Raw genomic sequence first — 25,990 nt, 5'->3', positions numbered from 1 at the left:
TAAAGAGAATGCAAATATACGTATTTGCAGAAAGAACTCCCAATGTCAATTACTTTTCCACCCTTAGGATTGTCATTATGTCAATCTAGTGGCAGCCACAGGATTTCAAGGTTTTATTGAATTTCTTCACTAACTTAAAAGATCAGTCTCAAATACCAACTATTTAAAGATGTGTCCCTTTCTATGTTTCATTTAAACAAGAGGTTGTAAGAAATACAACTTAAAAAGAAAAATCTAGCCATGGCAAACCTATAATAAGACTTCAAACATATGTACTTCCACACCAAATCCCAAAATGGGCTTTTATAAGTTTCTTTCTACAAAAATAAATAAGAGAAAGTAATAAAAAAAAGATAAAGGCTTCATACAGAATTGCAGCAATTATATCCCCATAGCTACACTATAACCCAAAACTTTGCAAAGGCTTTGATTATTGAACCATGGCTGAAGTGAATAATTTGCTTTTCACTAAGAAAACAAGCACATTCATTCTCACCACAATGGAGAGAGGCAGTTTTAATTAAACCTTATCAAAAGATGAATAAAGAATAAACTCAATACCCATTCCACAGAACTCTATTTTCATCTGTTTAGTTTAAGCTCGCCATGTTCATACAATAATTATCCACTGTCCAAGGAATGCTGGAGTTGTGTTAATGTTGGTAAAGATTTAATTAGCTCAATTATCTGGAGAGTATTGAATTGAGGCTCAGCACAGTACAAATTTCTCCAGGCTTTATACATACCTCTGATCAAAACACATGAAACTGAAATCTCAGTGAACAAAAGACCCTTACTTCGACAATTCTACTATTGAAACAGTTCCATACTTCATAATTTTATTACTCCAATTAAAAAAAACCCCACAATATAAGTCTTTAGAAGCAGAACTCATAAGTGAAGGCTTATCTTGGTACGAGTGTGCATGTATGTGTGTGTGAGTGCCCACACAGTGCACACAGTTAACTTCCTGAATCTGTAAATATGTTCTTAGAAAGTTAATTAAATTTTCCTTTTAGATAAATATTAACACCCAAAATCCAGCCCTTAGAAAAAATTTTATCTTTTCAATGGAGCCTACATACATTACCTTTCTCTCAGAAAATGAGGCATTTAAAAAGCATTGAAAGCGTGCCGTAACACAGACAACTGTTTCAATCTGTCAGCCACCAGGGACAGGCAGTAGGGTTCATTTCAGACAGCAGATCGGCCCCCAGTGGCCTGACCTTCCTGGTGGGAAAGAGAACACAGTGCTGTGCTTGACAAGCTCAGCAACAAAGAGGTATATTCAGGTCCTCCCAATTCAGACACGCTTCTCACAGGCAAAAATGCAAAGTAGTAGACAGAAAAGCACCACTTCCAGCAAAGCAGAGTTTACTTAGATCAGAGACCAGCATCTCAATCATAACAAAAAATTAAAGTATTTAGGAAAGTGGCAAGCACCACTGTATTCACTCATTTATAATAACTTCAGAAAGCTCTTATCTGGCCATCACCAATGTCTTAGCTTCCAACCTCACCTGTGAACCATGCTCACTGTCTCTTTCACATCCATGGAAATCCCCAAATATGACCTGATACAGGTTTTCCTAATTATTCTACCAAAGAAGAAGGCAAACATTTTCTCTTAGAAGCCGGCTCATGTTCATTTCGAAGTAAGCTTTCTCATTCTTTCTACAAGTCCCAGGTTTTGCCTTTAATTTGAAACTCAGATGGACATTTCCTGGTCTTTTAGACCCTTAGTCAAGCAGATTTTTCATTACTCATTTTATTTTGAATTTGTATGGTGTCTTCTATGCAGGTCTTCAAATGAGCCAAAAATCCAGCAAAGGGATAAGCAACAACAACAACAAAAATATCCTAAAGTAATATCCTTAATTTAAAAAAAAATCTTAAGCTAAATTCATGTTATGTGTTATATATTTTTACTGTTAAAACACACATATTTTCCCCTAATCTCCAATGTCAAGTTTTATTGTATATCCTGCTTGATCAACTATAAGTAATGTTTGAAAGTGAAAATGAAAGTCACTCGGTTGTGTCTGACTCTTTGCAACCCTGTATAGTCCATGGAATTCTCCAGGCCCGAATACTGGAGCAGGTAGTTGTTCCCTTCTCCAGGGGATCTTCCCAGCCCAGGGATTGAACCCAAGTCTCCTGCACTGCAGGTGGATTCTTTACCAGCTAAGCCACCAGGGAATCCCAAGAATACTGGAGTGGGTAGCCTATCCCTTCTCCAGGGGATCTTCCCGACCCAGGAATTGAACCAGGGTCTCATGCAGCCAGATTCTTTACCAGCTGAGCTACCAGGTTTAGTTTGTATATTTTGAGTTATATATATATATAAGGCGGTAAGATAACACATTTTTTGAAGCTTTAAGCTCCATGTAGATGATCATAAATTTGAAAGGCACTCACAACTGCCCACATTATCCTTATAAACAAATAAACTGCTATTTTTTAAAACTCCTACTTTGTATTTTGAGTACATACTTTCCTGAACTATAAGGATCATGGGTGTTTATAAATACAGACCAACTAGTGAAGTTGAAATGAGTCCTGGTGTCTGATCCACAAATACTGTGATGATTTAACATGTAAGCAGGTACTACAGATACACACTCCTCAATACAGATGTGTAGACTATTAGAAAAACTTACAGTGAAGAATAGACCATTGCACACTACCTAGTTCTTCTTGGGTTAGGAAAGAAGGCATCTTTTGATAACTGGAAACAGACCATAGTCATAAGCTCATGTTGCCAGTGTTGACTTGAAAAATAACCACAACCTAAAAGCTGAGAGTTATATTTTATTTGGTGGGATTTTTCAGGACTTTAAGCCCAGGAGGCAGCATCTCAAGTGACTCTGAGAGAACTGCTCCAAGGAGGAGGTAGGGAGAGGAATCAATTTATGTAGAAGTTTTGCAACAAAGTGCAGGTAGTCTAAACATCAAAAGAATATTGTTAATTAAAGAAAACCAGATATCCTAAGTTAAGGAATTTAGGGCTTTTCTATGTATAGGAAGATGCAGGAATCTGGGCTCACTGAAATCATTTCTTTGATGTGCACCTCATCTATCTGGGACCAGTATTCTGTTATTGTTTTTATTTTTTCACATCCTGAGCTTCCGTGTAGCTCACCAGCTAACTGGCGGGAATGGCTGCAGTCTGATGGCTGCTAGAAGGCAGGTATTCTTTCCTTCCTGAGTTCCTTCAGGCTCACCAGCTTACCTTTTGTGGCATCTGCAATTGCTGATGGCTGTGACATCTTTTGTTTACTGATATGGTAGGAACTATTCCATGGCAGGAAATTCTCCGTTTCTTACCAGATAACACATAAGGTTGATCGGGTGGTGAGAAAATTTGTTCTACCTAGTTGTCTAAATAACTCGTCTTAATTTCAAATACTTGAACTTCAGAACATTTGTAAGGAAACAAGGTAAAATGATGCATGGCAATCAAAACCTGTTTTTATCTGCCATATTTTTTTTTTGAGCCATCTTTTCTGGTGATTGCATTAAAGCCTTCATTGAGTTTGCAAAAAAAAAAAGACACAAGTCTGGGTTGGTTTTACCTCCTCTGCTAGCCTGCAAACACTTTTACAGTGTGACTCACTCAGTGTGGCTCGAAAAGACATCCTCGGAACTTCAGAGTATTCTGTGCAAGAACAAAGGGTGCTTGGGTTCATTCTGCAACACGAGTCATTCTTACCACACAAATTCCCATCTTTTGTGCTGGCGAAGGGGGATACTCCGAGCCCTTTGGGTTTTGAAGATCTTTAGACATACAATAGTGTGCAAACAACCCTTGAGAACATAACTTTACTAGAACAACCTCAAGGCTGAGACCAAGCCTTTGAGAAAGGCCCCTTCAGCAGATCTCCTTCTACTCTTCACCCCGAACAAAGCCTTCCTGACAATACTGAAATCTCTTTCTTTCTTTGGATTAAACTCCCTTTGCAGGAAAAGTATGCAAATGCTAGCCGCGAGTCCCCAATCTCAGGCTACTCTCAACAGCTATCTTTTCTCTGTCTGGCTCCCCAGCTGACCATCTACTGCCTGCCATGGGAGTCCAGCCTTCCGATTCAACATCTTTCACTGCTCTGACAGTCAGTTCCCTGGGCCTGCCACAGACTCTAAAAGAGCCTCATTTAGTCGAAATTAACGATTCCTTGCATATTTCCTAAGGTATGGTAATTGTGCTAAAAGCCAACAAGTGAAGCATTCATTCTCCTTCTCTAGTAAATTCTCCTTCTCTTTTTTTCCCCCTTAGGCAGTCTTTTCTCCCTCTGTCTTCTTTTCATCTCACACCACCACAGCCTCCCAACCACATACACAACTTTCGCTTTTTCTACTGCTCGCTGGTAACATTTCAAGGAAAGAGATGGGATGAAGGTGGAAATTGGAAATTACAGGTAAACAGTTCCAAAAGCAAAACTGACTGAATGCTGAAGGAGTGCATGAGAAGTCAAAGAAACTGAAAGAGAATTAAAAACGAAAGAGATTGCTTTGCTGACACAAGTGTGTGTGTGTGTGTGTATATATATATATATATATATATATATATATGGCTTCCGAGAGCTTCCCTGGTGGCTCAGCTGGTAAAGAATCTGCCTGCAATGCGGGAGACCTGGGTTTGATCCCTGGGTTGGGAAGGTCCCCTGGAGAAGGGAAAGGCTACCTGCTCCAGTATTCTGGCCCGGAGAATTTCATGGACTCTGTAGTCTATGGGGTAGCAAAGAGTCGGAGACGACTGAGCAACTTTCACTTTCACTTCACTTTCAGGACTTCCCAGGTGGCGCCAGTGGTAAAGAACCCGTCTGCCAATGCAGGAGACATAGGAGACGTGGGTTCGACTCCTGGGTCAGGAAGATCCCCTGGAGGAGGAAACGGCAGCCTACTTCGGTATTCTTGCCTGGAGAATCCCATGGACAGAGGACCCTGGTGGGCTACAGTTTATGGGATCCCAAAGTCAGACACGACTGAAGTGCGCGCACACACACACACACATGGGGTCCTCTGTCCATGGGATTCTCCCGGTAAGAATACCGGAGTGGGCTGCCGTTTCCTCCTCTAGGGGATCTTTCGGACCCACAGATTGAAACTGCATCTCCTGCATTGACAAGTGGATTCTTTACCACTGAAATACCTGGGAAGCCCCATACACATGTATATTTGGATATTACTTATTTTAAATGACCACATAATAAACTGGTTTCAGGCTCCAAATATGTTGTGTACAGACACAATATGAAAATCCTACAAATTTATTTTTGGACACACATTTTTTTCCCCCCTCAAAATTTATCTGCACCCAGCAGTGCAAATAAAAGGTACAAATACAAGGTAATGATTTTGTCTCACCAGCCTCTCTTCTTTATCCTTAAGTTGCAGAGAAGAGCGAGAGAAGGTCAAGAATCTTAAACTCTGACCTCTTGCAAATGTTTAAAGTCTTGGCAAGTGGCATAGGCCACTGAGGATTGTATTAATATTATGTTCTTACAGGCAGACCAGTGCTACTATGATCAGGAGATGTTTTTTCTGCTACACCAGGGAAATACCAGCTTAATGTATTTCCTTTGTCACTTTCCTTAAACATAAAGTATATACATACACATAGAATTAGTCTACTTTTTCCACTTATCACATGTATTTTTCCATGTTATTTGCTCCTTTATGCCGATCATTTTTAAGACTGCATAATATTTCATCCAGTTTCGTCTACTTAATAATTCCTTTTAAAAAATATTTTAAGTGGTCTATTCCAAAAAACTTATGCTCCATCTGTTTTATTTTAGCCATCTTCGCATTTTTTCTTTGTCATCATCATCATCATTATTCAAAAAAGTTACTGAATTCCTAAATATTAGGTGGCTTTAAGAAATTTAAGACTCACTTTAAGGTCTTCGAATAATTAACACTTTATTTGGCTTTAGGCACAAATGGTCATGAAAACTACAGTTAACTCTTATAGGAGCTTTAAGTTCATAAACATCAGTATGAATTTTTCATAAAAACACATCTGCATACCTACACAGTGCTGAGCATATTACAAGCTAGACCATGAAGATACTAAATTCTGAAACATTTCTTTCAACTTCAAAAATTATCTTTAATTTTTATCCCTGGAAAATCAGTTATATCATTCTTTAGTGTTTGCATTTCCTCTAAGTGTTGTCAATGTGTCTAAATATGTGGAATTTTACATATTCACAAAAGTTAAATTAAGGGGATTATTATTCATTCTACAAAAAATATGCTAACAAAGAAGGCATACTCTTTCAACTAAAACGATGACTTCATGCATAATTTTTCAAGAAACACATTTATGTACATGTTGAAAATGTATACTAAAGGAGCCATACTCTTCCCTGGTGGCTCAATGGTGAAGAATTTGCCTGCTGATGCAGGAAATGTGGGTTTGATCCCTGGGTTGGGGGGAAGATCCCCTGGAGAAGGGAATGGTAACTCACTCTAGTATTCCTGCCTGGAGAATCCAATGGACAGAGGAGCCTGGTGGGTTACAGTCCATGGGGTCGCAAAGAGTCAGACATGACTGAGTCACTAAACAACAACAACAGAACAGCACCAAGACAATGGCTGCTCAAAAAAATACTTGTTGAAGGAACAGAAGATTATAGTATGGTGAGTCAGGTAAACACTCACTAATTCCATAATTGAATGGGCATAAATTATGACAATATAAATTATATTGTCACCTTGCTTATTTAAATTATATGCAGAGTACATCATGAGAAATGCTGGGCTGGATGAAGCACCAGCTGGAATCAAGATTGCCAGGAGAAATATCAATAACCTCAGATATGCAGATGATACCACCCTTATGGCTGAAAGCGAAGAAGAAGAACCTCTTGATGAAAGTGAAAGAGGAGAGTGAAAAAGTTGGCTTAAAACTCAACATTCAGAAAACTAAGATCATGGCATCTGGTCCCATCACGTCATGGGAAATAGGTGGGGAAACAGTGGAAACAGTGGCAGACTTTATTTTGGGGGGCTCCAAAACCACTGCAGATGGTGCTTGCAGCCATGAAATTAAAAGATGCTTACCCCTTGGAAGGAAAGTTATGACCATCCTAAATAGCATATTTAAAAGCAGAGACATGACTTTGCCAACAAAGGTCCATCTAGTCAAGGCTATGGTTTTTCCAGTAGTCATGTATGGATGTGAGAGTTGGACTGTGAGGAAAGCTGAGTGCTGAAGAATTGATGCTTTTGAACTGTGGTGTTGGAGAAGACTCTTGAGAGTCCCTTGGACTGCAAGGGGATCCAACTAGTTCATCCTAAAGGATATTAGTTGGGTGTTCATTGGAAGGACTGATGTTGAAGCTGAAACTCCAATACTTTGGCCACCTGATGTGAAGAGCTGACTCATTGGAAAAGACCCTGATGCTGGGAAAGACTGAAGGCAGGAGGAGAAGGGGACAACAGAGGATGAGATGGCCGGATGGCATCACCGACTCGATGGGCATGGGTTTGGGAGACTCCGGAAGTTGGTGATGGACAGGGAGGCCTGGTGTGCTGTGATTCATTGGGTCGCAAAGAGTCGGACACGACTAAGTGACTGAACTGAACTGAACTGAACTGGGCTTTATCCAGTTACGGTGAGTGGGGGCTATTCTCCTGTTATGGTGCATGGGCTTATCATTGCGGTGGCTTCTCTTGTTGTGGAGCCTGGGTTCTAGAGCAAGGGCTCAGTAGCTGTGGTGCAGGGGCTTAGGTGCCCCATGGCATGTGGGATCTTCCTGGATTAGGGATCAAACCCATGTCCCTTGCACTGACAGGTGGACTCTTAACCACTGGGCCACCAGGGAAGTCCAAGTTTATTAATTTTAGAAGTTAGGTGAAGGGTATAGCTCTCTGTACTGTCTTTACAGCACTTCTATAAATCTAAAAATATTTCAAAATAGAGAGTTAACAAATACAACCCTAAACTGACTGCTAGTCATACTGAGTTGTTGATTTCAATTCCAAACCCCATAATGTACTCATATTTCCATGAGCTACCTCATGGTAGTTCAAAAACTAAGATCATGGCATCCGGTTCCATCACTTCATGGCAAATAGATGGCAGAAAAAACAGAGACAGTGGCAGATTTTATTTTCTTGGGCTCCAGTATCACCATGGATGGTGACTGCAGCCATGAAATTAAAAGACGCTTGCTCCTTGGAAGAAAAGCAACAGGAAACCTAGACAGCATATTAAAAAGCAGAGACATAACTTTGCTGACAAAGGTCCATAGTCAAAGCTATGGTTTTTCCAGTAGTCATGTATGGATGTGAGAGTAGGACCATAGAGAAGGCTGAGCGCTGAAGAATTGATGCTTTTGAACTGTGGTGCTGGAGAAGACTCTTGAGAATCCCATGGACTGCAAAGAGATCCAACCAGTCCATCCTAAAGGAGATCAGTCCTGAATATTCACTGGTAGGACTGATGCTGAAGATGAAATTCCAATAGTTTGGCCACCTGATGGGAAGAGCCAACTCGTTGGAAAAGAACCTGATGCTGGGAAAGTTTGAGGACGGGAGGAGAAGAGGGCGACAGAGGATGAGATGGTTGGGTGGCATCACTGACTCGACGGATGAGTTTGAACAAACTCTGGGAGATTGTGGTGTTCCCTGGTGGCTCAGATGGTAAAGAATCTGCCTCCAGTGCGGAAGATCTGGGTTTGATCCCTGTTCGGGAAGATCCCCTAGAGAAGGGAATAGCTACCCACTCCAGTATTCTTGCCATGGAATTCTAGAAAATTCCATGGACAGAGGAGCTTGGCAGTCTACCATCCATGGGGTTACTAAGTGTCAGACATAACTGAGTGACTAACACTTTCACTTCCTTCTTTCACTTTCTGGGAGATTGTAAATGACGGGGATCCCTGGCTTGCTGCAGTCCAAGGGGTTGCGAAGAGTCGGGCTTGACTTAGTGACTAAACTAAAACAACAACAAACAGGCAGGGAGGGAAAGACAGAGTCTATTCTCCTGAAAGAAGTTGAATGTATGCTGAATCTGCTCAGGTGGCTGTGCAGAAAGTCCTCTTGAGTCGTATAAATGAGCCGTGTAAAATGGCCTGATGAGTTAATACTGAGGATCAGAGCTCCTCCATCATCTCAAGTCAAACCTAATGCATCTAAGGCAGGGGGGGAAGAGGCCGTCAGAGGATGAGATGGTTGGATGGCGTCACCGACTTGATGGACATGAGTTTGAACAAGCTCTAGGAGTTGGTGCTGGACAGGGAAGCCTGGCACGCTGCAGTCCATGGGATTGCGAAGAGCTGGACATGACTGAGTGACTGAACTGAAAATGTATCTCACAAAAGGGAACGTTACAGCCTCCCAAACTAATATACAGCAAAGGTCCTTTAAGAATTAGTCTTCTAATCATCAAGAACATAGATTTTAATGGCACTCAACTGTAATTTCCAGATGACATCTGTGTGAACACAAGAATTGGAATTTTATCCACTGTACCCAGAAAAATGGAGATAGTCAGTTAGATGGATAGAACTGGAATAACTTTATAGAGCAAAACAAAAATACTACAGTGAAGAGTAATATATTCAAGGGAGGAGAAAATGTTACTAGAATAATTAGCATGTAGGAATTAATGCATAACGCTATGGGCAGAGAGCAGCAGCTCTCATACTTTTGGGTCTTAAGGACCCTTTATACTCTTGAAAATTATAAAGGACCCCCCCCCCCCCGCACTGACCCCGCAAAGAGCATTTGTTTCAATGGCTTTGTTTACCATCTGTTGTTATTGTTCAATCACCAAGTCGTGTCCAACTCTTCTTGACCCCATGGACTGAAGCACACCAGACTTCCCTGTCTCTCCCTGGAGGACAGGGAGTTCCTGGCGTTTGCCCAAGTTCATGTCCATTGTATTGGTGATGCCATCCAAACATCTCATCCTCTGTCGCTCTCTTCTACTTCTGCCTTCAATCTGTCCCAGCATCACTGTTTTCCATATTTGATATTAAAATTGAAATTTTAAAATATTTATTAATTCTTTAAAAAGAACCTAAAAGCATGTTAACATAAAACACTATTTTAACAAAATAACCATATTTTCTGAGCAGAATTAGCAAGAGGGGTTACACTGTTTCACAATTTTGCAAAACTTTAAAAAATCTGGCTGAATAGCAGACAGCTGGGTTCTCATAACGGTTTCTGCATTCAATCTGTTCTATGATATGTTGTTACAGTTGAAGCAACTGAAGAAAATATGGCCTCTCACAGATAAGTAGATGGAAAAAACAGAAGTTATTTTAATAGCCCTTTCAGATCATTGTGGTTATATATATTTTTATAATATAACAAAACTCAACAAGTGGTAGTTTCTTAAAGATTAGCTGCACTGGGAAATCTGAAACCATATTGACAAATTCTTTATATTCTGTTACTTTAAAATTTATTGGTGTCTTTTGTACTTTCAGCAAACATTTTCTCCATGCAATGATTTTGTACAATTATGCACTGGTCATTTGGAAAGTACTGATTCAATGACTTATCTTCTGCTGCTGCTGCTGCTAAGCCACTTCAGTCGTGTCCGACTCTGTGCGACCCCATAGACGGCAGCCCACCAGGCTCTGCCGTCACTGGGATTCTCCAGGCAAGAACACTGGAGTGGGTTGCCATTTCCTTCTCCAATGCATGAAAGTGAAAAGTGAAAGTGAAGTCGCTCAGTCATGTTCGACTCTTCGCAATCCCATGGGCTGGAGCCTACCAGGCTCCTCCGTCCATGGGATTTTCCAGGCAAGAGTACTGGAGTGGGTTGCCATTGCCTTCTCCAGTGACTTATCTAGGTCTTTCAAATGTTGACACATTTCACTATACGATATCACAAAATCACATTTGCTTATTTCACCACCCATCTCACTGGAAAAATGTTTGGAAAGATCTCAAGCTCATGGTAGCAAATAAAGTTTTCTGTGATTTCCCCAAATCCTAATTTTCCATTGGAAGCATTAATTTTATCTTAGGCAGCAAATATTATTGGTTGTTTTCCTGGGGTGACAGATTCATTTTTGAGAAAATGTCTGCCAAATATTCAAATATTCTGAATAATCATACCCAGTAACCACCAGCAGTCAGTCATCCATTAAAGACCATGCTTTCAGGAAAAAAAAACAGTGAGTTTCCCTTATAACCCAAACACTTGCACCCCAGCTTTTCCTTGAGACAATCAGAGTAATTAGGTACACAGTGGAGATGGTTTATGCAAACTTCCCATTTAGACACACTGAATATTAAAAATTCCTAGAGAAGGAAATGGCAACTCTCTCCAGTATTCTCACTTGGAAAACTCCATGGACAGAGAAGCTTGGCGGGTTATACAGTCCATGGAGTTGCAAAAAGTCAGAGAGGACTGGACACACACAAAAAATATTAAAAATATATCTATTCAAAGGCAGAGTTTTAATAAAATTAATCATTTTTACTGTTTCACCAAGAACAATATAAGTGAAATTGCGCTTTAAAAACAATTACCACTGTGTGACGGTAGAGAAAACAGTGCCTAGGAAGACAGTTTGGTGCCACTGCCTTGATTCATGTTAAGAGCCAGTGGTGTTACTTCCGTTGTTTTTGCACCATTAGTGCAAATGCCAGCACAGTGTAACAGGCAAAGAGCATCTTAGTATTATCGTGAAAATAGTTTTGACCCCCAGGGCGCTTCTGGGGATCCCCAGGGTATATGGACCACAAGAGAACTGAGATAAAGAGGACAATTATAAGGATACCATTTCGTGTCTTTGGAACTAGAAAACTTATCTAAGAGGAATCCACAAATCTGATGATGAAACTTTCAACAACAAGGTCACAGTTGTGGAAAGATTCAACAAAGAAGCCGACTCATTGGAAAAGACATTGATGCTGGGAAAGAATGAGGGCAGGAAGGGAAGGGAGTGACAGGAGGTAAGATGGTTGGATGTCATCACTGACTCAATGGACAGGAGTTTGAGCAAGCTCCAGGAGACAGCGAAGGACAGGGAAGCCCAGTGTGCTGCAGACCACGGGGTCACAAAGAGTTGGACATGACTTAGTGACTGAACAACAACATGTAGGTACAAATAAAAATCTTTATATTTTGTTCAAATAAAAGATTCAACAAGGAGAATGATAAATATAACATCAGTATGTATCAGATATTATTCTAGTCGATGGAGAGGAGATTAACTGAGGAGAATGCAACAGAGTGGAGAGTCTTAAAGTCTGTGAAGGCAGAGCTGACTTTGGAAGGCCAAGGTGAGGGCAGAGCATGCAGAAAAGGGTGAGAAATGAGACCTGACATGAACAAAAGCTGCCATTCACCTCCGGCTCTTCATGGCCAGATGCCTTTGGCTGGCCTGTCTTAAGAAGTAGTAAGGGCACCTTACTTCAAGCTTCTGAAGGCTGAGATGTCCTTGGGAAGACAACTAGACCCAAACCTCCTGTTAAAAATTTTTTTTGATGATCTTTTCTCTCAGAATAATTGACTTATTCATATTTCTAATAAATCTGTCAGTCATTAACAAATTGAGTTAGTATGGAAGAATAAAAAATCTTAAGTTCAGATGAACCATTTCAAAATCTTTCTTTTTTTTAAAGGCCAGCTCCTGGACCACACAATAAAGCTCCCAAATGAGGGGATGAGTGGATTCACACTGATGTTTAAATTTTTAGATTTGACAAAAGTAATGCAGGCAATCTTGACAGCTATATTCAGTAGCTTAATGCTAAGCTTTTTATGCTGAATACAGAACAGAATGAATTTTCCACCAGTGTTTCGACTAGGAGGTTTTAGGATTCCTATTCATTTAAGACAGCAGTCTGAAGCTGCTTGATAAAACAAGTACTGGCTATTTCGTAACTGCCTCATAAAATGTCCCAATAATTAAGAGAAGAGAAAACTCAAGACAAAAACATTTTGAAAATATATGCTGTAACCAAAATCTGGAATGCTAAGTAAACATCCTTTAGTGTTCAGCCAGAAAGACTTGCAGCTGTGGCATCTGTCGCTTAAAAAAATACAGTGACATTCTCCATGTAAAAGATAAATGATACCGCAAAACTTTCTTATCAAAAGCAAATACATTTTCTGATGCAATTTATGTAGGAAAAAGCTTTACACTAAAGTCCTTTCAATACACAGTAAAAATACTGGAACCTTTAAATCTGGCATTTGGTTTGATTGCATGCTAGGCAATTTTATTTTCTGTTTTGCCACTACACTCTCTTTACAAATTGCAGATTAATTCTTCCTATAAGGATACCTGTTTGTTTTTTAACTATGGCTATTGGTAAGTTGTTGATTTGATGATAAAATATCAAATTCTAGATTAACTGACAACTAGGCAGGAATGAAACTGGAGAGCTGTTCCTTTAAAAAAAGATAAGAATTTTAACATTGGACCAAAATATGATATAGTCATATTCTAAAATATACATATATATTTTAACATGGATTAGATCTAAATCTCCCGAAGGGCAAACACACTCCTCTGTAAGTGAGATTGCATGAGAATCTGAAACCTGGTTTGATTTGTGCAGCCTAGCTAACCACTGAAGATAAACACCAAGCCTGTTACAATTCCATATGCAACCGAGCTAGTCTTCCACACCAGCAGAGGAAAAAGAAAAAAAAAAAATCCCTCTTATTTTCTAAAGTTGCCCATCTATCCATTTCTGTGGAATTGCCACAACTGCCCAGATAAAACATTTGAGAGTATGTCAGTTTTAATTAATGTAACATGACCTGATCATTTCCACAGTTAAGAATAAAGAAGTTTGCATTTTTTAAATCCAAAGCTCAACCTGGAGATTATGCTAAGTTGCTTCATTCATAGTCCACACTCCTCAGCTCATGTCAGAAGGACAGCATTTGTCCCCTCTAGTGATAAACAAATTATACATGAAATCAATTCCACTTCACAATCATTTTCCCTGTTGGGTATTATCTTTCCTTCTCTGCTCCCTCCAGTTAAGCCCGCATCCTGTAACTTGCTAATGAGCTGGGGGCTTTCTGTTCCAGGTGGCACCCCCTGCCTCGAAGTCATGACATTTCCCATTTCGAATGCTGCTGGCATTTTTCGACAGCTCCTGCTAACTAGCCTTTTTGACCTGCGCTAAGAGGAACTCATCTGATCGAATCCTCTAACCTGCCAATCATTCCAGCAAATGATCTTTACAGTCACTCCCAAGGCAGGAATGGAGGAGAAAAAAAAAAAGGAAACGTCAGTGAGAGAATGAGGGAGTAGGCGAGCGGCTGCCTCTGCAGCTACCTAATGAGAATACTTTAAGTCTCTGAGGCAGCTGAAACACTGAAAAACTGGTGGGAAAATTAGGACACAACTGAATGCCTGGCTCTGTAATTACTGATTTCTTTCCATCCTGAGATCATTTTGAGAGCAACACCTATGAGATGTGCCAATTTCTAAAGAACACAAGAACACCCTACCTTACATTGAGAAAATAGATGTATTTCTTCTGCCACTATCAATATGCAATCCTCATAATCCCATTCTGTCAGACAGCCTCCTTTGCAGAATTAATTATGTGCGATAAGCTCGTTAAATGTGTATCTGTAAACTAAGGATGATTATCATGTTGGCCACAGTGAAGAAAGGATCTCTTTTTTTTCTTCCCCAGGCATATTTTAAATGTTGCCACCATTTAGGGGAGTGTTGATTTTCACGTTTACATAAAAACAAATAGGTGTGGTGAAGGTTGGCATTGGGCTCGGGAGGATCTAAGACTGACAATGTTGGATAATCTGGACATTCTTGATTTTACGGGAGGTAAAATGGTATTTTTTCTTTCCAGATTTTTCTTCCCTGTGCATAATCAGTTTATTAAGTTGGTTCCCAATCCACAGAATAACCCAATTGCTTTGGGAAAAAAGATCCACTACGTGGATCTTTGGTAATGTATCATAATTCTAGAGATCTTGACATAAAGTAGATTTGTTGACCGAGGAATGATACGATAGTTATGTGTTATCATTACACCATTTATGTAATAATGTAAAATAAATACTGTACATGATTTAATTGCACATGATAATCAAACATCTTTCCCCATTTATAACAATTAGGCCAAAAGCCCCATTTACAGTAATTATTATATGTAATTGAGGGCATTTTACTAATTGCATTGAAAATGATAATCCAGAGCAATTAAAAATCCAAGGGCACTATACATAATGCAGACTACTTTAAAAGAATGGTGATAATTTAAAGGAAAAATATTCAGCCAAGTATGGAAGTTAACAGCACAGTATTTGACTCCATGCTTGGCATACTGGGTAATATTTATTCTGAGATAAATTTCCATCGATTTCTCAAACTTCTGCATTGTTTTTGTTCTAGAACTTGTACACTATTTTATCGGCTGGAGAAGTTATCCTTTGTTTAATCTATGATGTTATCCTAACAACTCTAGGACTGTTGACAAATTATTCCATTTGGCTGGGTGAGTGTACAGAGTGCATGTGTTATGTATGTATGTATCTATGTATGTATGTATGTGTGTGTGTGTGTGTGGTAGAGGAGACAGCTATCCTAAATTCCAAAGGAGACCAGCTATACATTCATTTGCACAACCAATTTGGTGTTCTTAAAAGCTTTATTCATTGAAGCATCTCAGAGTATTGCAAACATTTTGTTAAATATATTTGTAATAATTTAGCTAAAATGTTTAACTTTGTAAGACGTGAAATACATTCGGGTTGCGGTTTTCATCACATTGGCTATCTGTCTAGAATTTTAATGCGTCTAAGGACCGAATCCCTGGCTTTTGTCCCAGGGCCTCAATGTCTATCCCTCCTCGGTCCCACTCCCACGTCTCCCCAGACAAAGCTCGTCTGTGAGGAGTATCTCAGGAGTGGTGAGCATCTGGGGACGATAGCAATAGTTTCAAGCTTTTTTTTTTTTGCCTTCCCTTCTCGGCACTGTCATTTAGACATTGTCCTCCACGCGTTCAAATGTCATCCCAGACCATCAGCCCACTTCAACTCAAACAGCCTCCTTTTATGCTCAGACACTTCTTAGAGCATCTGCAGACCACAAAGACTGTCTAGTGGGACTCAGCTGCTATCCTGGTATTAATAATACAATATAGTGCACTTAGGGCATAGACAAGTCCCTCTGTATACCAAATTCATAAGAATCAACACTAAGTGAAGAGGAAAAATAGAGCACCTGAACTAATTAGAACTATTTGTTCTATGAGACAGTTAACTTCATAATAGTTTGGCCAAGCATTCTAATAGAGATCTTTCTAGTAGACTTATCGCATCTTGTGCCCACTATTTATAAGAAAACTTCACTCATATTATGCTGCTGGCTAAATAGTCCCTAAGAAATTAATTTAGGTTTTAAAAAGAACAGAAGATGCAAGTTGCAGTGCTATTCTCACCACCCCCCCTTTACCCATCCCCTCAATCCTCAGTTTGAAAGCTCATCTGACCTGGAAACACTGAATCACAAAAACGTAGTCAAGTTTTGAGCCTCCATGGGCTGATGAACCAATTTGTGGAGCATCAAACCAGTTTCTTCTCTTTTAGCCATTTCGCATTTAAAAACTCTCAGTCAGAGAAAGGAAAGGGAAAAGCAAAAGCAAAAAACCCTTTATTTTTAATGTAAAAAATATTAACTCTGAATTCTCTGTGTTTAAGAAAAACATTGACATGTTTAAAGGTAATGGAGGATCATGTGCAGAAAAACTGGTTTAGAAAAACAATGTGGATGTGTACACATTTGTGTATCTGTGTGAGAAAGAGAGGCGAGAGAATGAATATGATACAGCAAATGGAGTAAAATGCAAACATTTGGGGAAAGTGGGTGATGAGTATCAGGCATTCTTTGTACTACTACTGCTGCAACTTTTCTGTAAACCTGAAAACATGTCAATATAGAGAAAACTATATCCTTTAAAAAAATGCACTCTGGATGCGTGAAGCATGATACATTAAACTTTCTTTTCATTCTGCTTTGTGACAATCCCAGGACATAATTAAGCAGATTAGATAGTAAAGGACTTTGGTGAGCCCATTCACAAAGTTGATGGAGTGTCGGGTACAGGTCAGAGGTGAGCCAAAGGAAGAGGGGAATGGAGAGGCAGAGAAAGGAGAAGAAAAGAGAAGAGAACAGACAAGTATCTGCAGATACCCCTTAGCCTACTATTTTGCATCAGGGTTCAGAGGAGGTAATAGACTCTCTAGGGTAGAGGAGAAAGTAAGGAAAGAAAGGTGGAGTTGGGGTGGGGGAAAAAAACCCACATCCCAGCCTTTTCTCAATCAAGTGTTCACAAATGTAGTCTGCATCTGTGTGGTTTGAAGCACTATCAATTTCCTGAATTTCTTAATCTGCAGCAACAAGGAGGTAAAGACAAAAACCAGGGATTCTTTCAAATGAAACCTGAGAGGAACCCTCAGGCTGGTTTCCCCCTCTGCCTGTTATTTCCACAACTATTGAGACAACAGAGATAAAACTGTAGTTGTTTGACAGGAAAAAAATTTGCAGAGTCATGCAGACAAGAACAGTTCTTGCAGGAAAAAAAAAATCATAGATCTTCCTGCTACTGAAAGAAAACTAGATCCAACACTTCAATTTCTTATACTGTAAGTACTAATGGGTGTTATCTCCTTTTGTGTCTATCGTTAAGAAAACGCAACATGGCTTAATAAGACCTTTAGTCAAAAAATATCATACATGAGACTTCCCTGGTGGTCTGGTGCTTAAGAATCTGCCTTGTGATGCAGGGGACGTGGGTTTGATCCCTGGTTGGGGAACTAAGATCCCGCATATCACGGAGCAACTAAGCCTACGCACCACAACTAGAGAGTCCCTGAACCAACATTCCTGCATGCCGCAACTAAGACCCCATGCAGCCAAACCAGTCAATCAATTGATTAATAAATCACACATTGAGGACATTTTTACTCCATTAAAACTAGAGTTTCCCTCTATTTTGTTATTATTCAGTCGCTAAGTCATGTCTGACTCTTTGTGACCCCGTGGACTGCAGCATGCCAGGCTTCCCTGTCCTTCACTATCTCCTGGAGTTTGCTCAAACTTGTCTGATTTTGCCCTTGATAGAGTACAGACCAGGCCAAGCGCCTTCTGGCTATACCTTTTCTAGAAGGTTCAGAGGCTGCCAAGCCCAGAGTCCTCTTCTGAGGGGTTGTTTCAGGAACGGTTGGCCACCCTTCAGCTGACTGGACCCACTCAACAGCCATGCTCTCCCTCCATGATGATGGTGACACCAAGCAGAGCAGCTCTGGAGGAGGGTTTGAATCTGAAGGAAAGAGTTTGGCGATAGGCTATCCCAGAGACAGGGAGACAAGGAGAAGCGAGGTGTATGAAGAAGCAGATGTGTCAGCAGAAGCCATGAGGTGCAGAGAAGGTTAAAGCACTGTTAGTCAATGCAGAGACACAAGAGGTCACAGGCTGGTGGACAGCGATCGCTGTCCGCTTCTCCAGGAGCAGGTACCAGAGTTGAGACGGTGGTTGAGTTTGATGGCAGACAAACCACAGCTCCTGTCAGATCCTGACAGACATTCAGCCTCTTGTGAGGTCTGCCCGTGCAGCTTCTTAGGCTGCCCACCTGTTCTTCCTTACTTTCCCACACAATCCCAACCGAGACCACAGTCAACTGAGGAAACCTCACCACGTTTCCTTCCCTCAGAGGATCCCAACCCAGGCTTCCTCTCGGCGGCTCCTGTCCCTGGGGGGACAGACATGTTACTCGATCGTTCGTCTCTGTCCCTCTCTTTATCACCCAACTTCTTTCTCCCTTGAGTATTTCTCTTTCTCAAACATTCCGAGCTTGGCTGAAGTCATTATGCTCTAGAACTGAAATACAATTTTACTGAGTGAATTCAGTTTAATTTCCCTGATTCCTGTTCACAAAAGCAGGCAGGAGGAATGCCCTTCATCAGTGCTGTGCGGTAGAACCTTCTGTGAGGCTGAAAAGGTCCTCTCTTTGCCCTGTCCAATGTGGCGGCCACTGGTCATGGGTGGGTAATGGGCACTTGAAATGTGGTACTGCTACTGCGGGTACAGAGTTGTAATTTAGTTTAATTTTAATTAATTAAAAATAAACTTTAGATAGCTACAGGTGGCTAGTGGTTACCTTGTTGGACAGCACAACGTTTATTAATAAATATTAATAAAGCACAACTTATTAATCTCTCTTTAAAAAAAAAAAGAAGGGAAAGAAAGGGATAGGTTTTCCCATTTTGTCTTTATCCAGTCCTGACCCAAATAAGTTAATTACTTTACTTCATAAATGTATAATTCTTAAATATTTACTGAAGAGGTCATAATATGTGGTTCAAAGGCTACCTGCATCAACATTCTTTGGGGTTCCAAAATGCAGATTCACATATCCCAGGAACCTAGATTTTTAAAAACTCATTAGGGAGGACATCCCTGGTAGTACAAGCAGATAAGGATCCACCTGCTAATGCAGGGGCCACTGGTTCAATCCCTGATCTGGGAAGATTACACATGCCACGGGGCAACTAAGCCTGTGTGTTACAACTACTGAGCCAGTGGTCTAGAGCCCGCGAGCTGCTACTGTTCACCCTTAGCACGCAAAGCTTGTGTTCTGCGACAACAGAAGCCACTGCAGTGACAACCGTACCCCACAATGAAGAGAAGCCCCCAATCACCACAACTAGAGAAAGCCCACAGCAGCAGGAAGACCCAGTGCGGCCAAAAACAAACAAACAAACAAACAAATAAACTGCATGTTCAGACAGTGATGCCAAAGAGTCTTAAGTACCAATGCATTACATTTTGTCTGGAGTTTGGTTTTTTAAAAAAATCCTTGTATTATTTAATCAAAATTTTTGAGCAATTTCTGCATCCTACTGTTTACCTGGCAGCCTACTTTTAGGAAATTATCACTTGATGACTGAGTCAAACAGAAGAAGTCTACTACATTTTTTCTTCCATTTTCATATCATACTTACATAATGTTGATTAGCAAAGATACATACTAGAAGCAAGGAGAGCGTCACCAAAATATGTGTGCAGTTAATTCTTGCACCTGAACCAAATACAGCTTTTTCATGCACCAGACAGACATTTGTATATTTATTATGAATTTAACAGGGTTTGAAGACCAGTGGATTCATTGAAAAGAGATGTTCCATAATGAGCATATACTATTTCAAGAAAATTATAAAACATCTGTCTAAAAGATCAGAGACCATTCTTATCCCTTGTATTTGGCAAAAGGAGAGCAAGCAGAGTGACTGTGCACTTCCTGTCTCAATTTAGAGTGACTGGAAAATTAAGCTCAGCATGGGGTGTATTTGGTATTGCTGTGCACAAATATAAGTGATACTAATGGATGTGATATTCAATATAGTTTCTGACTTTTCCCTTGGGGAACATGTCTATGCACATTTAAGGCGCTCTCAGACTTTAAGAAAATCCTATCCTTCCATGTTGATAAAAAGATGGGGACAATCTATACAATCTGTGGTCTATTCACATCTTTAGAGGATAACAAACTGTAGGAAGCACAGGATTTTGATCATCCATTGGCTCCTATTCCATTTTTAAACTTAGGGGCATGTGGTTTTCTTTTCAATTCATTTGGTTACAAGACTCTGAAACCAAAATTGCTTTCTATTGCAAAGAAAAATACTCCTCATTAGCTTTTCCAATAAGGCCAGTTTATGCAAATCCAGAATTATTAACTAAATGACTTCAGTGACCTTAGTATGCAAGTTTAGAAATAGCTGGGCACTGTGGTATAGGAGAAAAACTAAGACTTGAAATCCTACTGTCCATCACTTCAAAATCAGAAGTGATACAACGCATTTTCCATATTTACCTCTGTCTAACTCCCCAAAGAAAGGTAGTTAAAATATTAGATTATAGTCTGAGCCTCTGTGAGCCCTCAACCTCTTCCTTCTTCCTCTTTTTCCCAATCTCTCTAAAGTTTATAAAGAATTGGGACATTTCAGGAAAATTTAAGATGCCACAGCTTGCTCTAAACAGTTAATTAATTCATCAACATTAAAATCTAGGGAAATATATATTTTCCTTACAAATACCTTTATTTATGTAGACTTTTGACTCTATAATGTCTGCAATATAGACACTGATATTCAGCTATTGATCAGAATCAGCTCCACTATGCAGGATGTCTTAGGCCAATATATAGGCTATGTTATTTAATCTCTAAGATGAACCCATTTGATTAATGTAAAACCCTACAAAGGCAAAAAAATAAAGTGATTTCTTTTTTTTTTGCTGACAGAAAACTCTTAAATTCCAACTTCTGTGCAGCTTTTCTGAGAAAAAAAAATTAGATGTTTCCTCAATATAATGTTGAATCAAACTGAGGCATTTAGATTTCAAAGAAAACAACAAAGACAATAACGATAATAATATTAAAGCTTTAAAAGTTGATGTGAAAAAGACAAAATTTCATAGAGAACATATTTGTAGTATTATTAGATAATTCTAGAAGAGGTTCTAGATATAGTTTTGAATCTAGTTTAAAAAACATACTACAAAGAAAAATCATCTTTGTAAAGGCTTTTGACTACCGATCACTAGATCTGAACAGCTCTTCAAAATTCCTTTTAGCTTAGCAATTTTTGAGACCTTATGGGCAACGCTTCTGTCCAGTGAGCCTGATTTAATTTATATGGAAAAGCTGACCCAAAGCACGTTCTAGTAGTTTTGACTGGCCAGGCTCAGCTCAGAGAGATCTCCAGAGAGCACAGAAGAAAGGACACAGCCTTGAGATGGAAATTCAAGCTTGTGTGTGTGTGTGTGTGTGTGTATGAGGCAGCAGTACCAATGAAGCTCACTTTTTGTTTTGCTCTACTGAATTGGTTAAGGGGTTTATAAAGCCAGGGGCTCTCATTATGGCAATGCAGGTTAAATACTTTAAAAAGCATCTGCTGTAACCCTCATGAATTAAAACCATTCTCAGAACCAGGGGATAACTGGTCAAAATCGCAGCCCTACACTTTGTCTGACCAATTGAAGAGAGACTGTAAATGCTGCTGGGCAAATAAAGCTATGCTTTGGTAGCTTTTTATCCAATAGAGAGAAATAACCAGAAGAAGGAAGAATCTTACACTTATGAATGAAATGGTAAGTCAATTAGTAATACTTCCTGACTGGCATTTATACACCATCTTTTATCAATCTGGGAATCTACTCTCCAATCATTCATAAATCACCACTGAATTCCTGAGAGGCCAAAACTGACCCCCACGTTGAGAGTCCTCAAAAGCTGAGTCCAGTGGCATTGTCTAATCACCCACTAGACCATGTGGACAATTAATCTTCTGACAGTTCAGCCTGTTAATATATTTCAAATTAAGAGTGAGAGGAAGAAAGAGGAACTCCTGCAATACTGTCTGTATCTTTGGATTCATTGGAACATTTAATGCCTGAACAGTGACACGAGCAAGTAACCTATGGACTAGCAAATAAAAAGCCTTCCCCACAAAAAAGCTGATTCTCTATTTGCTTCAGAGTTATGTTGCATTAAACAAAAAGGTATATATCAGCGTAAACCTCCAAATAACCCAGACATTCCCAACTGGCAATAAAGACACAGCCTTTTCAGAGGTTGCCAGCTTATGCTTGTTTCTATGTAATTCCTATGTGATAACCACTGGGACAGTCTGACATGCTTAGAGATTGTCTCGTTTAGGTTCTACTTTCCATCTGCAGAATAGCAGAGGTCAAAGAATCGGAAAGAAGGAAAAGAAAAGGTTCGCCATGATAAGGATTGTACCAGGGGCCATGGAGGAATCAGAAGGGGGTGAAGTGACCTAAATGGCCACTAAGCAAACCTAGGGAGCCCATGTCCTTTTCAAAGGATGTAGACACAGTTCAGCTATACACACAAACCTCTGGCAGGAATGTGAGTGCAATATTGCTAGAGTGTGAGTGCAATATTGCTAGAGTTGCCGATTTTTCAAGGAAACCCAGAAATCTAGACATTGTGCAAAATTACCCAATTTTAAAATGAGAGCAACCAAGGAAAAAAAAATTGCATAGGCCACCCACAGCAGGCCTGTGACTTAGATGTCCTCCAAGATCAACCATTTCTAACCTCAGTGAAGAATGTGTGAGTAGGGAAATGATTTGCTTATGACTAAAATGGTTTGCTTATACCTACATAAATAAAATACCATTTTGGTCAGAATCCAGAAGGTGTCTAAAAATATGGAAATGACTTCAACTTGTATGAAGGCCATAATGAACATAAAAGATTCACTAAATAGAAAAAAATAAATCTGAAATATTTCATTTGAAAGATCGACTCAGTGTCTTTTCACAATTATTTTCCAAGTAGAGTAGATCATCCTACCTGTGCTCTCTTGAGAACGCTGTGCCCATCAGTGCTTGCTATTTGATAGACTTTTGCCATAACTATTGTTTTTCCCAAAGGTCCTCATGCTTTCTCCAGCTTCCGGTTGCAATCTTACATTTGGGATGGTAAAAATAGAAGACACTGTGGACAGAATAAAAAGTTTTCATTTATGTATTTATAATCTTCTCTTTCAAAAAGTGAGGTTGAAATGCAATGCTGGACATCCAGTACATGAAACGGTATACACTGGTCTTTGAAACTGTTAAGTTGTCACAGCCACACACAAACACACAGATTTACACACACATATAACAGGACAGTCTGACTTCCCCTCCAAACCACAGCTCAGTTGATCTCTCATATTTCTCTGATCTAGAACAATTAGCTTGAATTTGGAATGAAATATTTTGCCCTTTCTTTGTGCCATTCTTCCATTCATTGTTTCGAGAGGTTATCTACTGAGCCCCATACGGCTTCAGGCTTTCAGAATCCTGTAGTGTATAAACCAGAAGGAAAGGAAAGGGCTCCCTAGGTTTGCTTAGTGGCCATTTAGGTCACTTCACCCCCTTCTGATTCCTCCGTGGCTCCTGGTACAATCCTTATCATGGCGAACCTTTTCTTTTCCTTCTTTCCTGGTGTTTGCAGACTTCATTTAGGGGAAACAGATATAAATGGGCCTTAGGAAGCATCACTATGAACAAAGCTAGTGGAGGTGATGGAATTCCAGTTGAGCTATTTCAAATCCTGAAGGATGATGCTGTGAAAGTGCTGCACTCAATATGCCAGCAAATTTGGAAAACTCAGCAGTAGCTACAGGACCAGAAAAGGTCAGTTTTCATTCCAATCCCAAAGAAAGGCAATGCCAAAGAATGCTCAAACTACTGCACAACTGTACTCATCTCACATGCTAGTAAAGTAATGCTCAAAATTCTCCAAGCCAGCCTTCAGCAATACGTGAACCATGAACTTCCAGATGTCCAAGTTGGATTTAGAAAAGGCAGAGGAACCAGAGATCAAATTGCTAACATCTGTTGGATCATCAAAAAAGCAAAAGAGTTCCAGAAAAATATCTACTTCTGCCTTATTGTTTATGCCAAAGGCTTTGATTGTATGGACCAACAACAAACTCTGGAAAATTCTTAAAAAGATGGGAACACCAGACCACCTGACCTGCCTCTTGAGAAATCTGTATGCAGGTCAGGAAGCAACAGTTAGAACTGGACATGGAACAACAGCCTGGTTCCAAATCGGGAAAGGAGAATGTCAAGGCGGTATATTGTCACCCTGCTTATTTAACTTATATGCATTATGAGAAATGCTGGGCTGAATGAAGCACAAGCTGGAATCAAGGTTGATTCCAGGAAGAAATATCAATAACCTCATGCAGATGACACCACCCTTATGGCAGAAAGTGAAGAAGAACTAAAGAGCCTCTTGATGAAGGTGAAAGAGGAGAGTGGAAAAAGTTGGCTTAAAACTCAACCTTCAGAAAACTAGGATCATGGCATCTGGTCCCGTCACTTTATGGCAAATAGATGGGAAAACATCTTATTTTCTTAGGCTCCAAAATCACTGCAGATGGTGACTGCAACCATGAAATTAAAAGACACTTGTTCCTGGGAAGAAAAGTTATGACCAACCTAGAGAGCATATTAAAAAGCAGAGACACTACTTTGCCAACAAAGGTCCGTCTAGTCAAAGCTATGGTTTTTCTAATAGTCATGTATGGACGTAAGAGTTGGACTATAAAGAAAGCTGAGCGCCGAAGAATTGATGCTTTTGAACTATGGTGTTGAAGAAGACTCTTGAGAGTCCCTTGGACTGCAAGGAGATCCAACCAGTCCATCCTAAAGGAAATCAGTCCTGAATATTCATTGGAAGGACTGATGTTGAAGATGAAACTGCAATACTTTGGCCACCTGATGCGAAGAACTGACTTATTTGAAAAGACCCTGCTGCTGGGAAAGACTGAAGGTGGGAGGAGAAGAGGATGACAGAGGATGAGATGGTTGGATGGCATCACCGACTCAATGGACATGAGTTTGAATAAACTCTGGGATTTGGCAATGGACAGGGAAGCCTGATGTGCTGCAATCCATGGGGGTCGCAGAGTCAGACACGACTGAGCGAATGAACTGAACTGAACTGATGATAAATACTCAGACAAATAAATCAACTAGTTCTAAGTGTTATGAAGAAAAATAAAGCAGGGACAAGAAACAGGAAGTGCTGGGGTGGAAGCAGATCAGTGAAAGCTTCCCAAGTAAGGTACCTTTGAGCAGAGACCCAAAAAAGGTGAGAGGGAAAGTCATAGAAAGATCTAGAGGAAGATCAGGGATGAACTGAAGAAACAGCAAACATCAAAACCTTTCTAAGGAGAAGCAGGCAAAACAATTAGGAGGTTACTATAAAAACGCAGGTGAAAGACGATGGTAAGTGACATGGGGTGGGTGATGTCAGGGGAGAACTTAGGATGGTCTACTGATCTACTCTGAAGGTATGCTAACAGGGTCTACAGAAGAACTGGGTTTGGGTGTAACAAAAGAAGAATCAAGGGTAACTTCCAATAACTGGAAGAATGACATTGCCATTTATGAACAAGGTAAAGGCTACAAAATGAGCAAGTCTGGGGGAAGAG

General features: G+C 40.0%; 1 protein-coding gene across 12 annotated transcripts in view; it reads right to left on the bottom strand.

Moving 5' to 3' along the window:
• Positions 1–25,990, bottom strand: part of CDK14 (cyclin dependent kinase 14) — a 642,291-nt gene that overhangs the window by 79,538 nt on the left and 536,763 nt on the right. For 9 of the 12 annotated variants that reach the window (XM_081531328.1, XM_081531329.1, XM_081531330.1 and 6 more), the window contains one exon: positions 23,350–23,493. In XM_081531328.1, coding sequence (XP_081387454.1) covers positions 23,378–23,493 — 116 coding nt within the window. In that variant the 3' untranslated portion in view covers positions 23,350–23,377. Of the gene's footprint in view, positions 1–18,123; positions 18,289–23,349; positions 23,494–25,990 lie in introns of all 12 variants that reach the window. The other 3 variants (XR_014066045.1, XR_014066046.1, XR_014066047.1) reach the window with 1 other exon arrangement.

The sequence above is a fragment of the Giraffa tippelskirchi genome, chromosome 10 (genome assembly GCF_054371585.1).
Source record: "Giraffa tippelskirchi isolate mGirTip1 chromosome 10, T2T-mGirTip1v1.2.pri, whole genome shotgun sequence".
Lineage (NCBI taxonomy): Eukaryota > Metazoa > Chordata > Mammalia > Artiodactyla > Giraffidae > Giraffa > Giraffa tippelskirchi.
Note: the sequence above shows the minus strand (reverse complement) of the source record. Positions and strands in the feature narration are given on the sequence as shown.